Here is an 11,705-nt window from a genome sequence, read left to right on the forward strand (position 1 = left end):
GTGATGCACCCGACACGCGACTTGACCCTTGATTCTGTTTGTTGAACCTTGCAATCTGCCGTCTTTCTTGCATAGCCTTGCGCCGTTCTTTCCCCTCCATTTTTGTGGTTACTTTTTGCCAAATTCGATTGTGTCATAGAAGATCGTTTTTCTGTCGTTCATTACCATTGATTGAGAGGCGTTGAGTTGTAGTGCGAAGAGAAGTGAAGAGCAAGAAGAGAATTTGGATTGACCGTTTTTGGATAAGTAGTGAGAGAATAAACTTAAAAAAAAAAAAAAAAAAAAAAAAAGTAAAGCCAACAAAAAAGAAGCCTGATTCCCATAGCTTCACGAGTCCAGATTCACCCTTTTTTGTTCCGTGGTTAGTCTCCTTTCTCCTGTTCCTGCGTCGGCATGCCGAGGCCCAGGTTTTCGGGAAGCCGTAACCCAAATTGGACATGTGTACTCTAGTTTTGGACGTCAGCGAAAGCCAGCCGAGAAGAACAGCCTGAACAGACGGCCATTCCTCATCTCCCAACAGACTTCAATTCACCCCCGCACTTCACGCACTTCTCAAGCATTCTCTTGATTCCTTTATCTGACTACCTATGGACGGGATCGTCCATTCCGCTGGAGCAGAGAATTGAACAGGACTTGTGGAAGCTCGTTGGGGAAAAACGAAGTTGAACCAACCGAACCCTCCTCTTCCGCAACGGTCCATATAGGGTGGACATGCAGTTGGCACAGCCATTAAGAACGGAGTGTTCGCGAATTCCCAGCACGGAAAACAGGGATAGGAAGAATTGATAGAGGAGGTGGATTGCGCCGTGTTTGGCCTTGAGCTTCCACCAGAAACTTCCAGCGTCGACCCCGCGATTTACCAGCATCAACAAGAACCCTCAACGGGACGGGAAAGGGAAACTCCGGATCCAATTTTTCTTTCTAAGCCCCCAGCAACAAATAAATAATAGGATCCTCTCACGCAAATACCTCAGAATTGCGCTGAAGGAAGCGTTCTGTCACACGCCTATCCCGCACACCCGCCATCCCCTCCGTTTTCACATACCTGAAATCATGATCAGTTCCGGGTTCACCAACGCGCCGATTTCGAAATATGGGATGGTCTTCATAATTGCTTCATCGATTGTTGTCAGCATTGCGGACGTGAAATATTTATTATATATACAGGTCGTGCCACATCTATGGAAATATTGGCAAGTATGGAGACTAGGAGTTTGGCAGGTGGGGTTTCCCCCCCCCCCCCTCCCCCACCTTCCCCCCTCAAGGACTGTTTTAAACAAAGCTCACGACCGCATTATCTCCAATGTAGCTATCCTACACGAATTCGACAGAAGTGCTCTTTGGAGCACTGCTCATTTATCAGCTCAGAGTGATCGAACGGTTATGGGGATCTAGGAAATTCGGCGTATGTCCCCTTTCTTCCTCTATTCCCCGAAGACCCAGAGCTTACCACCTAAAAAGCAATACTAACATCCATCTCCCAAACCCCTCAACAGAGCTTCCTCATAAGCACCTTACCCTACACAGCCCTCCTCCCACCGCTCATCCTTTCCTTCCTCCTCCGCCCTCTCTCCCTCAACACCCTAAACTTCCTCCCCGCAGGCCCAACAGCCATCCTCTTCGCGCTCCTCGTCCAATTCTACTCCGCAATCCCCCCCGCATACAAATACCGCATCGCCGCCCCGACCACCACCGCCTTCGCATCGTCCCCAACAGCAACCACACCCTCGATCAGCGTCAGCGATAAATCCACCACCTACCTCCTGGGCGCGCAGCTCGCCCTCTCCCAGTTCCCCCACTCCCTCGTCCCCGCCGCCGTAGGCTGGGCCGTCGGTTACGCCTGGCGCTCGGATATATTACCCGGCCGTGCGGCCGCGTGGAGGGTTCCCGGCTGGGTCTATGGAAACACGTCTGTCGATGCGGCGGCGCGGGAGCACCGGCGGGCACCAGAGGGACGTGCGCCTGATGGCGTGGATGGCCACAGTTCGGCTAGAGTTGGCGGCTGGCGGCGGTGGGCCGGGTTGCGGACGGTGGTGGGGAGGACGGGGGGGGGATGCAGAGAGGTTTGAGGGGATGAGGAGACGGTTGGAAAGGGAGTCGAGGGCGGCGGCGGCGGCGGGCGGAGTGGGGGTTTCCCAGGTTGGGTTGGATAGGCAGGGGCCGAATGAAGGTGGGGATGGGGGCAGGGGACGGGGGCAGCAGAGGAGGCCGCTGGCGGGGCAGATATTGGATCGGTTTACGGGGAGTTATTAGGAGGAGGTGTGTGCTGGATGTGAAGTGGGTAGCATTTATTTGATTTTTGCTTCGGTTGTTTTTTAATGAGTTTGTATGTTTGGGAGAGGAGCTGCTGAGGGCTGGGGAAGTTTGCAACGTGTCATACGCTGTATGACGATGGGGGGAATGGGAATGGGTGAGTGGGGTTCCTTGACCTTTTCTTTGCTGCATTTGCGTCGCTATTTCCTTTGAGTATTTACAGCGGGCCATGCTCATATTTGTATAGTCAACCTCCGCTAATCCTATTTGTGTGTTGCGATTATTGCGTGCGTATAATAATAGACTTGGTTTGACGAAACTTTTATTGTGCTTTATGCTTCTTGCTTCTTAAAACGACTAGTTGATAATTTCCAAATTCTATTCTTCCTCACTTCTCCAAAATACAACTTCAAAAAAAAAATTAGAGCGGAATGTTATATTCATCAATCATAATAGACAGTGAAAAAAAAAAAGGGGGTGAAGACGCGAAAGGGAAATGAGGATGATACAATTGATAATGATTAAAATCTCAACGGGATAGTTCTACGTAAGTGGAAGGAAGGATGCTGCTGGACAGTTTTTTAAGGCGTTGAAATACAAAAACAGAGCAAGAGAGAAGAGGAATGAAGAAACCCCTCCCCAAGATCTAGCACTAATAAAACAACACCACAGGCCAAAATTCCGCTATTTATTTGGCGGAATCTCTCTGGCTCGTCTTTCCTTTCAAATCGTGACATTCATGAAATGGCAGCGTAAGGTGGGTGGGACCGGGACAAGAGTTATTAAAAGAGGGCGAAGACTATATTTGCAAGTAAAAAGGATCATCGATCGATGGTCGATGTCTAGCTTCATCTGAGAGAAGGAGGACGAAAGACTAGCAAGGTGAGTGATAATAGAATAGAGCGGGCAGATTATTACATCTTATTTCCCATTCCCCAATTTCCCTTTTTTCAGGTTATCCTTGCACTCATTGCAATACCATTTGGCTAGAGGTCACAGGTTCTAATATTAGCTAGGGTAAAGACCCAGACAAAGGCAAGTCAAGAAAAAGAAAAAGAAAAAAAGAAACCATATCTCCATTCCTATAACAGGAAAAACAGGTATGGCTCTAAGAATGGGCAAATAGAGAGAGGGGAAATGGGCTAAACTCACAGCTCTTTAGCGGCGCCCTCGATAAGCCCACACACGACAAATGAAACCACTCGCGCGGACACGTTTCATTATCGCACGCAACCATTTCCCCAAAACTAACTTGATTACAGTAACAATACCTCGGCTCTCCTTCTTCCTCTTCATCATCCCCTTGGCGTGAAGAGTCCTCGTCTTCTGTCGCGGCCGCAGCGACAAGCTGCTGCGCGGCTGGTGCAAGCCCTGCACCCTTTTTATGTGATCGTTTGGTGGTGCCAGCGCCGGAACCAGCACCGGTGTTGCTGGAGGTGCTAGGGCCACCTGGTCCTCCGCCATCCGCCGCGGTCACAGTACCGCCGCGCGGTCTCGTGGTCCGTTGTGGCTGCGAGTGTTGTTGCGATAGGTCGGGTAAAGTGGAGAGCACTGGAGTCGAATTTTTGGATGATCGGCCTTTTGGTTGGGGTTCAGAGCTAGAGCCAGCTTCTGCTTTGGTTGCGCTATTGGCATTACTGTTATTGATGTTATTGTAGCTAGCAGGAGCGGTGTCCTCCTGTTTTGGTACGAGCTCCGCTGGTCTCGGGGTAGTGGAGATGGAAGGACTCGCTTTCTCGTCCTTATTAACTTCCGCTAGAGTAGAAGAAGTGGGCTCTATTCTAGTAATAGCAGTATCCCTGGATAAAGTGGAGGGCTTGGGGTCTGAAGAAGTGGGTTTTTCTGCGGTCGGAACAACCGGGTTAGGGACGTCCAGGCGGGTGATACATGCAGGTGTGGGTCCGGGCAACGTACTTGAATTAGGCGCCCGATTCGACGCAGATGATGAAGGCCGCTGACGACCATTGGTTACTTGGGTACTAGCTAGCTGCGATCGGGAGGATGGTGTTGCCGGAATAATATTGGGAGCGGGGCTGGCAGCTTTTGTCAAAGTGTTAAGGGGGAGTATAGCGGAAGAAGGGAGTAGCGCTGGAGATCCAGTCGCGGACGCCGTTGTGTTTGTTCTGTTTCCATAGTTTCCACTCAGTTAGAATTAAAACTATGGCTTATCAACACTCTTCCCAAAATTGGAAATTCGGTCGACATACCTTTTCCTCCCAGTCGGGTTAGCATTCGGTGCTCGTACTCTCTTCTTCGCGCCATCAGTAGCAGAAACATCTTTCACAGCACCTCGCCCAGTACCTGCATTCGTAGTCGTGCTAGCCGACCGCTCCATTGCGGAGCCGGTAGCAGAAGCTATGGTTTGAGGTTTCTCGACTCTCCTCCGTTTGGCAGGAGCAGCAGAGCTCGCAGCAGCACCACCCGCACCAATTGGGATATTGGACAGCGTTTCACTGCTTTTCCCTTTACCGCCCGTGCTTTTCCGAGATGGAATCCGCCCGTCTTCAGCATCCACATCACCGTAAGTACGCCTATGTTTTCGGGAAACGCCCTCCCGTCTAGCTTCGCCCTCGAGAGCCGCAGCAAGGTTATGATCACGGGTAGCAGCAGTTTCACGTCGGGGACGCTCAGATGTATTGCCCGTGGTCTTCGCGATAGTCTTGTTCGAATATGCCCAATGCGTGAGGCTACCTAGCCGGGGCCTCTTCACTTATCTCGCCCTCAACATATGGAAAAGTCGCGTCAATGCGCCTAATCTGCTTTTCAAGCTCATTATTCGCATTCCACAACACATGGTTCTTCTCATCGGTAGTAATCATAAGGTCTGAGAGAGTGGAGCGGAGGTCAAAGAAAATCTTCCTGCGGGCAAGTGCCTCGGGCGAGTCGTAGTTGATCGGTTCTTTCGTCTACCAGCAACCAGCAAAACATATTAGCTTAGCTACATAATCCCCACAGTTGTCCATTCCCCTCCCCCCCCCCCCCCCAAAAAAAAAAAGAAAAGAAAAGAAAAAGAAAAGAAAGAAAGAAAATAACCCACCGGTATACCCCCCTGCATCAACATCGCATAAGGCGTCGACGCCGTTGCCGCATCCAGCTGTTTCGACAACGCCTCTTCCAACGCCCACGCCTTCCCATCCACCTCCTTCAGCAACGACGCATGCCTCCGAAACTCCTTGGGCAGTGCCGTAATGGCGTCCGTGAAGTGAGTGATAGCCGGGTAGAGGCCGTGCGGGATGTTGCGCGCAGCTGATTCGCGCCTTGCGCCTCCTCCGGCACCACCAGCACCAGCACCGCCGAGACCGACGCCGGAACCGAGCCCGTATACGCCACTGCTCCCGTGGAGGCCCAGGCTGGCGAAGGTGGTGCGGCTGGCTGTTTTGGACGTGCGGCTGGGGTTTGTGCGGGTTTGGCGGGCGGGTTGGCGGATGGAGTTGGAGTGCGAGGTGGTGCTGGGTCCGAGACCTGTGCTGGTGGTGCTGTTTGCGGCGTGGGCAGCGCCCGGGGCCAGGGCCGTGGCCATGGATTGCGCTCGCGGGAGTGGTGAGAGATGTCGGTGCTATCGAAGGTGGAATCAAGAAGGGGAAGATGGAAATGAGAAAGTGGGAGATGGGGGAAATAGCTCTGTCCCTCCTCCGTTGCAGCTTAGAGCGGGAAGCGGGAGGGGAGAGCTGTGAACAGCTCGTAAAGCTGAAAGATGGGGGTGGCTGTATTTCTAACAACCAAAGGAGAACATGGATATGGGAAGCAGGACATTGGGAGAGGAGAGAGGATAGAGAAAGATAGAGAGAGAGAGAGAGAGCTGGAGTTGGGTTGATGAAGGGATTGCCGTTTTGGGCAATAACCAGGGAACCAGTAATACGAAGCCGGGCCCTCCCTGAAACGGGTTAGCGCGTTGGTTCAGAGCCGAGACGCTAGGCGGCAAATGGAAGAGTGGAATTTATAGATATTCGATTCCGCAAGAGGTTATTATAATAATATCGATTATGCGCGAGTGATAATAGCTAGCTACCCAGCTATCAAAACAAAATAGAGAAGCGGAGGAAAATGAGAAACACATCGACATCTAATTTACATCTTTTACCTTCTGTACTTTCTAATGAAACAGGGCGAAACAAGGGGAAAATACAGATTTTAAACAATGATAATAATCTCAACATAGAGCTTTTCTTTTTCTTCATTGCGCATGTCAACAACCTGAAAGAAACAGTTCCAGGTGTAAAAACCAACCTCTCACAGTTTTTGTTGTAGTGTTGTACTTCTTCGGTTTTGGCGTTTCGTGGCTGATGTTGAGCATACGTTGTAGGGGCAGGAAGGAAACGAAAAGACATAGCAAACACATATATGATAACAATTTATAAGATAGGAGGAAAGGCTTGGGTGTGGTCTTGGTGTGGTTTAAAAAAGTGACGATCGTGGGAAATTTTACAAATAGAAACCAAGAAGTGGTAAAAAGGAAGAGTAAATAAAATGAAAGAAAGGAATAAAGAAATTATAGAATGCAGCTCAACTAAACAAGAGGAAGAAGGAAATAAAAGATATACAAAAGAGAAAAAAAAGGGTTGGGGAGAATAATCAATGTATCTTTCAAGTTTTTAAAAAAGAAGAAAGAAGAAGAAGATACCAAGAACAAAAAGTAGACCACTCGTATCGAAAGGGAGGTCATCTACCTCGATGCTCCCACCCCCTACTCACCCTTCAATCGATCTTGATGGACTGAGAACGCATCCTGCAACAAATCCTGCTCCTCCTTCACGTGGCTAGCCTTCAGACCCGTCGCCACACTCGCGCTCGGATTCCGGCCTGCATACAGCACATGGCGCCGGTTATGGTGCACGGTCTCGTTCAGCAACGTTTCGATGCGCGGCTGCATGTAGCTCCACGCGCCCGCATTCAGCGGCTCCTCCTGGCACCAGACGATGTCCTTCGCGTTCGGATAGCTGTCCAGGTTCTCCTTGAGCTGCTGCCAGGGGAACGGGTGCATCTGCTCGATGCGCGTTATGGCTGTGTTGTTGATTCCATGCGCGGCGCGGTGTTTTTGGAGGGCGGCGTAGACTTGGCCTGAGCATAGGATTACGCGCTCGATGTCTTCGTGGTTGTTCAAGGAAGACGAACCGTGTTCTGGGTCGGCGATTATCCACTGGAAATGGGAGTCACCGGTGAAGTCTGAGAGAGGGGAGCGACAGAGAGGGTGGCGGAGGAGGGATTTGGAGAAGAAGATTATCAGGGCTAGAATTAGGGGTTAGCCTGTGAAAAAAAAAAAAAAAAAAAATAGAGTCGAGGAAGGATATGGGGGACTCACGTTTTCGGAATTGCCTGTTCATCTGTCTGCGCATGACGTGGAACAAGTTGGACGGCGTGGTCATATAGGCAATCTGCATGTTGCAGTCCTGGTGTTGGCGGTCGATTCTATCAGGGGCGGGGAACACTCTTGGATCTTCGTTACACAGTTGGAGGTAACGTTCTATTCTCGCGGAGGAATGCTCGGGACCCTGGCCATCATAACCATGTGGCAGCGACATGACAAGGCCGGATCGTTGGAGCCACTTAGATTCACCGGATGCGATGAACTGGTCGATGATACATTGGGCGTTATTTGCGAAATCACCAAATTGAGCCTCCCACATCACAAACGCATCGGGTGATGTCAGAGAGTAGCCATATTCAAAACCCAAACTGCCAAATATGCCAGCGTGTTAGTACAAAAGATATCGATTATTTAAAGATGAAACCAGAGATTCAAAAAAAAAAAAAAAAAAAAAAAAAAAAATGAAAAAATGAAAAGGGGATATGAAAAACTCACGCGCCAAACTCGCTAAGCGAAGAATTCGAGATGACAAATTTCCCTTGATCAGGGCTAATGTGCTGCAGCGATGTGTATGTAGTCTCGTTCTCTTGGTCATGCAGAACAGCATGACGCTGCGAGAAGGTCCCACGCTCCACATCTTGTCCGGAGATACGCACATGATGACCCTCAGCACAAAGCGAGCCAAACGCAAGCGCTTCGGCGGTCGACCAATCGATGTTCTCACCTTCTTCGACAGTTTTCTTTCGGTTTGCCAAGATACGTTTCAGGTTGCGGTGCACGGTGAAGTTTTCAGGGATGGATCCGAGGACGTCGCCGATCCTCTTCAGGGTTTCTGTGGGGACGCCAGTGGGCGGGTGTGGGAGGACCTCCGTAGCCAGCTCCTTGGGGGTTTTGAATCCGTTCCATGCGGAGGTCAGCCACTCCTTGCTGGAAGGCTGGTAGTCCTTGCTACGATCGAAGCTGTCGTTCAACATTCCCCAAACCCACTTCTTGTGCTCCTCGATGTCCGCCTTGCTGAAGGTCTTCTCACTTATCAACTTGTCAACATACTTGTCCAGTTGGTTAGTCTGTTCTGCGATGCGCTTGTACATCAGGGGCTGCGTGAAAGAAGGCTGATCCGTTTCGTTGTGGCCCTGTTTCCGGTAGCAGACGATATCGATGACCACATCACGCTTGAAGGTGGCGCGCCAGTCAGCTGCCATCTGGCAAACGTAGTTCAGCGCTTCAACATCATCCCCGTTGACATGGAAGACAGGCGCGTCGATTGCCTTGGCTATATCAGAACAGTATGGGGTGGAACGAGCAAAGCGGGGATCAGTGGTGAAACCGATTTGGTTGTTCACGATGATGTGGATCGTTCCTCCGGTAGAGTACGCGGGCAGGGAATGGAATCCCATTGTCTCGTACACTACACCCTGCGCAGCAAATGCAGCATCACCGTGAAGTAACACCCCCATGGCGGTGTTGAATTCCTTCTCGTCGTTGTTGTAATGCTGGATGGCACGAGTCTTTCCGAGAACAACGGGATCCTCAGCCTCCAGATGAGACGGGTTGGCGACGAGAGAAAGCTGCACGCGCTTGCCTGAAGGCGTGGGACGCTCAAAGTTCATGCCAAGATGGTACTTGACGTCTCCGGATCCTTCGTCCGAGGGCTCCACGGTGCCGCTGAATTCGCTGAAGATGGACTCGTTGGGTTTTCGTACAACGTTACTAAGCACATTAAGACGACCACGATGTGGCATACCAATGACGATATCCTTAATACCGTAGTCAACACTACGGTCAATTAGGGCCTTCATTCCCGGAACCAGGGTTTCGCAGCCTTCCAAACCGAAACGCTTATCGTTAGGGAACTTGGTGGCAAGGAAAGACTCGAAACTGGAGCTCCAAATCAGGCGATCCAGGATACGGCGTTTCTCATCGATGGAGTATTTGTAAGGGGTGGGGATCTCGACGCGATCACGAATCCAATCGCAAGGCCCTCTGTCTGGGATGTGGATATATTCGATGCCGTACGAGCCGCAGTAAATCTTCTCGCAAGCAGCAATGATCTCCCTCAGGGTCATCTTTTTCCTCGTCTCGGTTTCGAAACGTGGAAGAATACCGGGTCCAAGGGCGAATTCCTGGTCCAGGTCGCTCTCGGTGAATCCATAATGGTCCAGCTCCAACTCCCTAGGTTTGTTGTAACCAAAAGCTTCAGCTTCTCCACGGATTCCCAGGGGGTCGATCTTCGCTTTGTGGTGTCCACGGGCCTGGTATGCGCGCACTAGAAGCTGGACTTTCAAGTGGTTCGATACTTCGGTTCCGGCAACACTAGCGGTCCCGGCATGGGGCATATGCTGAGGCACGCCGCCGGTTGGGATTGGGACGAGAGTTGGGGGAGGCTGGAAGGCTTGGGAGATGGGCATATTGCCATCTTCCATATTGCGGAAGTATGTTTGCCACGAGACATGAACACTTGTGGGGTCCTTCTTCCAAGCCATATACATCTCATCGATGTAATTCGCAGTATTCCCTTGAAGGAAGGAATCGCTAGGATCCTTCAAAGCCAAATACGTCAGTTCCCCATCCAAAAGCAACGAATATTACATGAGATAATAGAGACGAAATTCGATCTATCACAAGGGAGAATAATTGGGACGAAAGAAAAAAGAACGGAAGAAAATGCAAAAGACATACCACTCCTTTACTAGACTCTTCTGCGGCAACAGCATAATATCTCTTCTGATTCCATACCTGCTGGCGGCTAAGAACAGCCAGCGGTCTGCGCAAGGCCAGATGCAGCTTGGAGCTACTCCGCGACACGGTATTGGCGGGTTTCGACGAAATGACAGAAAATGTCCGGATGTTGTAGGCGGAGGACGAACGGCGGAGGAAGGCAGCGTTCGAAAACGCTTTAACCGTAGCAGTTTGCAGCATAGTTGTGGATCCTTTTTCCTGGTCCTTTTCTTTTCTTTCGTTTCTTTTTCTTTTCGGCTTTTCTTGACGTACAAGGAAGGGGATCGTCAATAGTTCAGAACGTTCAACTAGGCCGTCACGAAGTCTTCTTTGTAGAGAGAGAAAAATGAACCTTTAACATGGAAGAGGACAACAAGAGATTTTCTATGAGTAAGAATTATGAATTTGTAAAATATAGAGACGAAAGCCCCATGTTATAGAGGGAAGAGGGGGGCGGTCGGTTGAAGGTAAAAAGAAGAGAAGGTGGTGGCAGGGTAAAAGGTAGATTTACTCAACAAGAGACAACAAAATTCCAATAAAAGATAATCCTTTTTCAAAAAATGAAATGAAATGAAATTGTCCTGCTTATCTCTCGAGTTTTTTTTTTTTTTTTTTTTTTCCTAATGTTTTTCGTGCCTTTTCGTATCCCACTCTCTATTCTTTCCTTCTGTCTGAGTGTATTCCTTCTATTCTCTGTATTTGCTCGCCTGGTTCCCAACTGGCGAACCTAATTAGTCTCTTCCGCGAAGGAGAAGACGAACAAGGCGAACACCGTAAACGATGACCGAGGATCTGGCGGGGCGGCTAGCCAGCCTCAACGGGCAGACGTTGAAGATATACGCAAGAAAAAAATAAGGAAAAAAAGCAAAATAAAGGCGGGAACTGTCGACTAGTAGTACTGTCGTTCCGCCTGGCGAGACACCCGTTTCATCAGAGAAGAAGACAAATGACTCTTCTCCTGCTGGTTGCGGGTGGTTTAAAAAGGAAGAAAAATTGCAGAAAAAAAAAAGGAAAAGAAATAGGGCAAAAGCCTCGTATGACAACTGCGAACAAGCTTCAAGCTTCAGCTGTGGAAGGGTAGAGAAAGGGATTCGATGTTCGACGGAGGCGGGGGGACTAGAGAACGTTTTGTGATTCCACGCGGGATGGTGCGAGGAATTGAGGTTGAAATCGTGGTCAGGAAACGAGGAAGAGAGCAAAAAAGAAGAGTAACAAGCACTCAAGCAGCAGAGCTACAGCCGTCGCCCGAACCGCCTCGGCTGAGTCAGCTGCACCTGCACCGTGACAGGCTGTGACAGCGATACGGCGGCTCTGCGCCTGCCATTGGCTGCCTTGCAGCATGTTTTGTGACCGTCCATTGGCTACCAAGGTCCAGAACCTTTGTAGGGCAGGAGGGCAGGCAGCCATCAGCGGCAGGAATTGTTGATTT

At 50.1% G+C, this 11,705-nt stretch overlaps 4 protein-coding genes across 4 annotated transcripts in view; 2 read left to right on the forward strand and 2 right to left on the reverse strand.

Annotated features, from left to right (window-relative positions):
* Positions 1-1,053: 1,053 nt before the first annotated feature.
* Positions 1,054-2,253, forward strand: HCAG_01533 (predicted protein; the record flags this gene model as incomplete). Its single annotated transcript, XM_001544436.1, has 4 exons — positions 1,054-1,197; positions 1,310-1,405; positions 1,497-1,956; positions 1,985-2,253. The coding sequence occupies 4 exons, from the start codon at positions 1,054-1,056 to the stop codon at positions 2,251-2,253; spliced, it is 969 nt and encodes a 322-aa protein (XP_001544486.1).
* A 921-nt stretch (positions 2,254-3,174) lies between these two features.
* Positions 3,175-5,773, reverse strand: HCAG_01534 (predicted protein; the record flags this gene model as incomplete). The annotated part of the gene is made up of 6 exons (XM_001544437.1): positions 3,175-3,239; positions 3,406-4,077; positions 4,168-4,376; positions 4,461-4,957; positions 5,046-5,159; positions 5,291-5,773. 6 exons carry the CDS (start codon positions 5,771-5,773, stop codon positions 3,175-3,177), a joined length of 2,040 nt encoding a protein of 679 aa, XP_001544487.1.
* A 1,164-nt stretch (positions 5,774-6,937) lies between these two features.
* Positions 6,938-10,477, reverse strand: HCAG_01535 (2-oxoglutarate dehydrogenase E1 component, mitochondrial precursor; the record flags this gene model as incomplete). The annotated part of the gene is made up of 5 exons (XM_001544438.1): positions 6,938-7,479; positions 7,553-7,926; positions 8,054-8,572; positions 8,609-10,098; positions 10,238-10,477. 5 exons carry the CDS (start codon positions 10,475-10,477, stop codon positions 6,938-6,940), a joined length of 3,165 nt encoding a protein of 1,054 aa, XP_001544488.1.
* An 893-nt stretch (positions 10,478-11,370) lies between these two features.
* HCAG_01536 (predicted protein) overlaps positions 11,371-11,705 on the forward strand; it is a gene marked incomplete at both ends in the record, with an annotated part of 1,063 nt that continues 728 nt past the window's right edge. Inside the window, one exon of the mRNA XM_001544439.1 lies at positions 11,371-11,451. Within this exon, the coding sequence (XP_001544489.1) occupies positions 11,371-11,451 (81 nt within the window). The remainder of the gene's footprint in view (positions 11,452-11,705) is intronic.

This window comes from Histoplasma capsulatum, genomic scaffold (assembly GCF_000149585.1).
Source record: "Histoplasma capsulatum NAm1 scaffold_1 genomic scaffold, whole genome shotgun sequence".
Classification (NCBI taxonomy): domain Eukaryota; kingdom Fungi; phylum Ascomycota; class Eurotiomycetes; order Onygenales; family Ajellomycetaceae; genus Histoplasma; species Histoplasma mississippiense.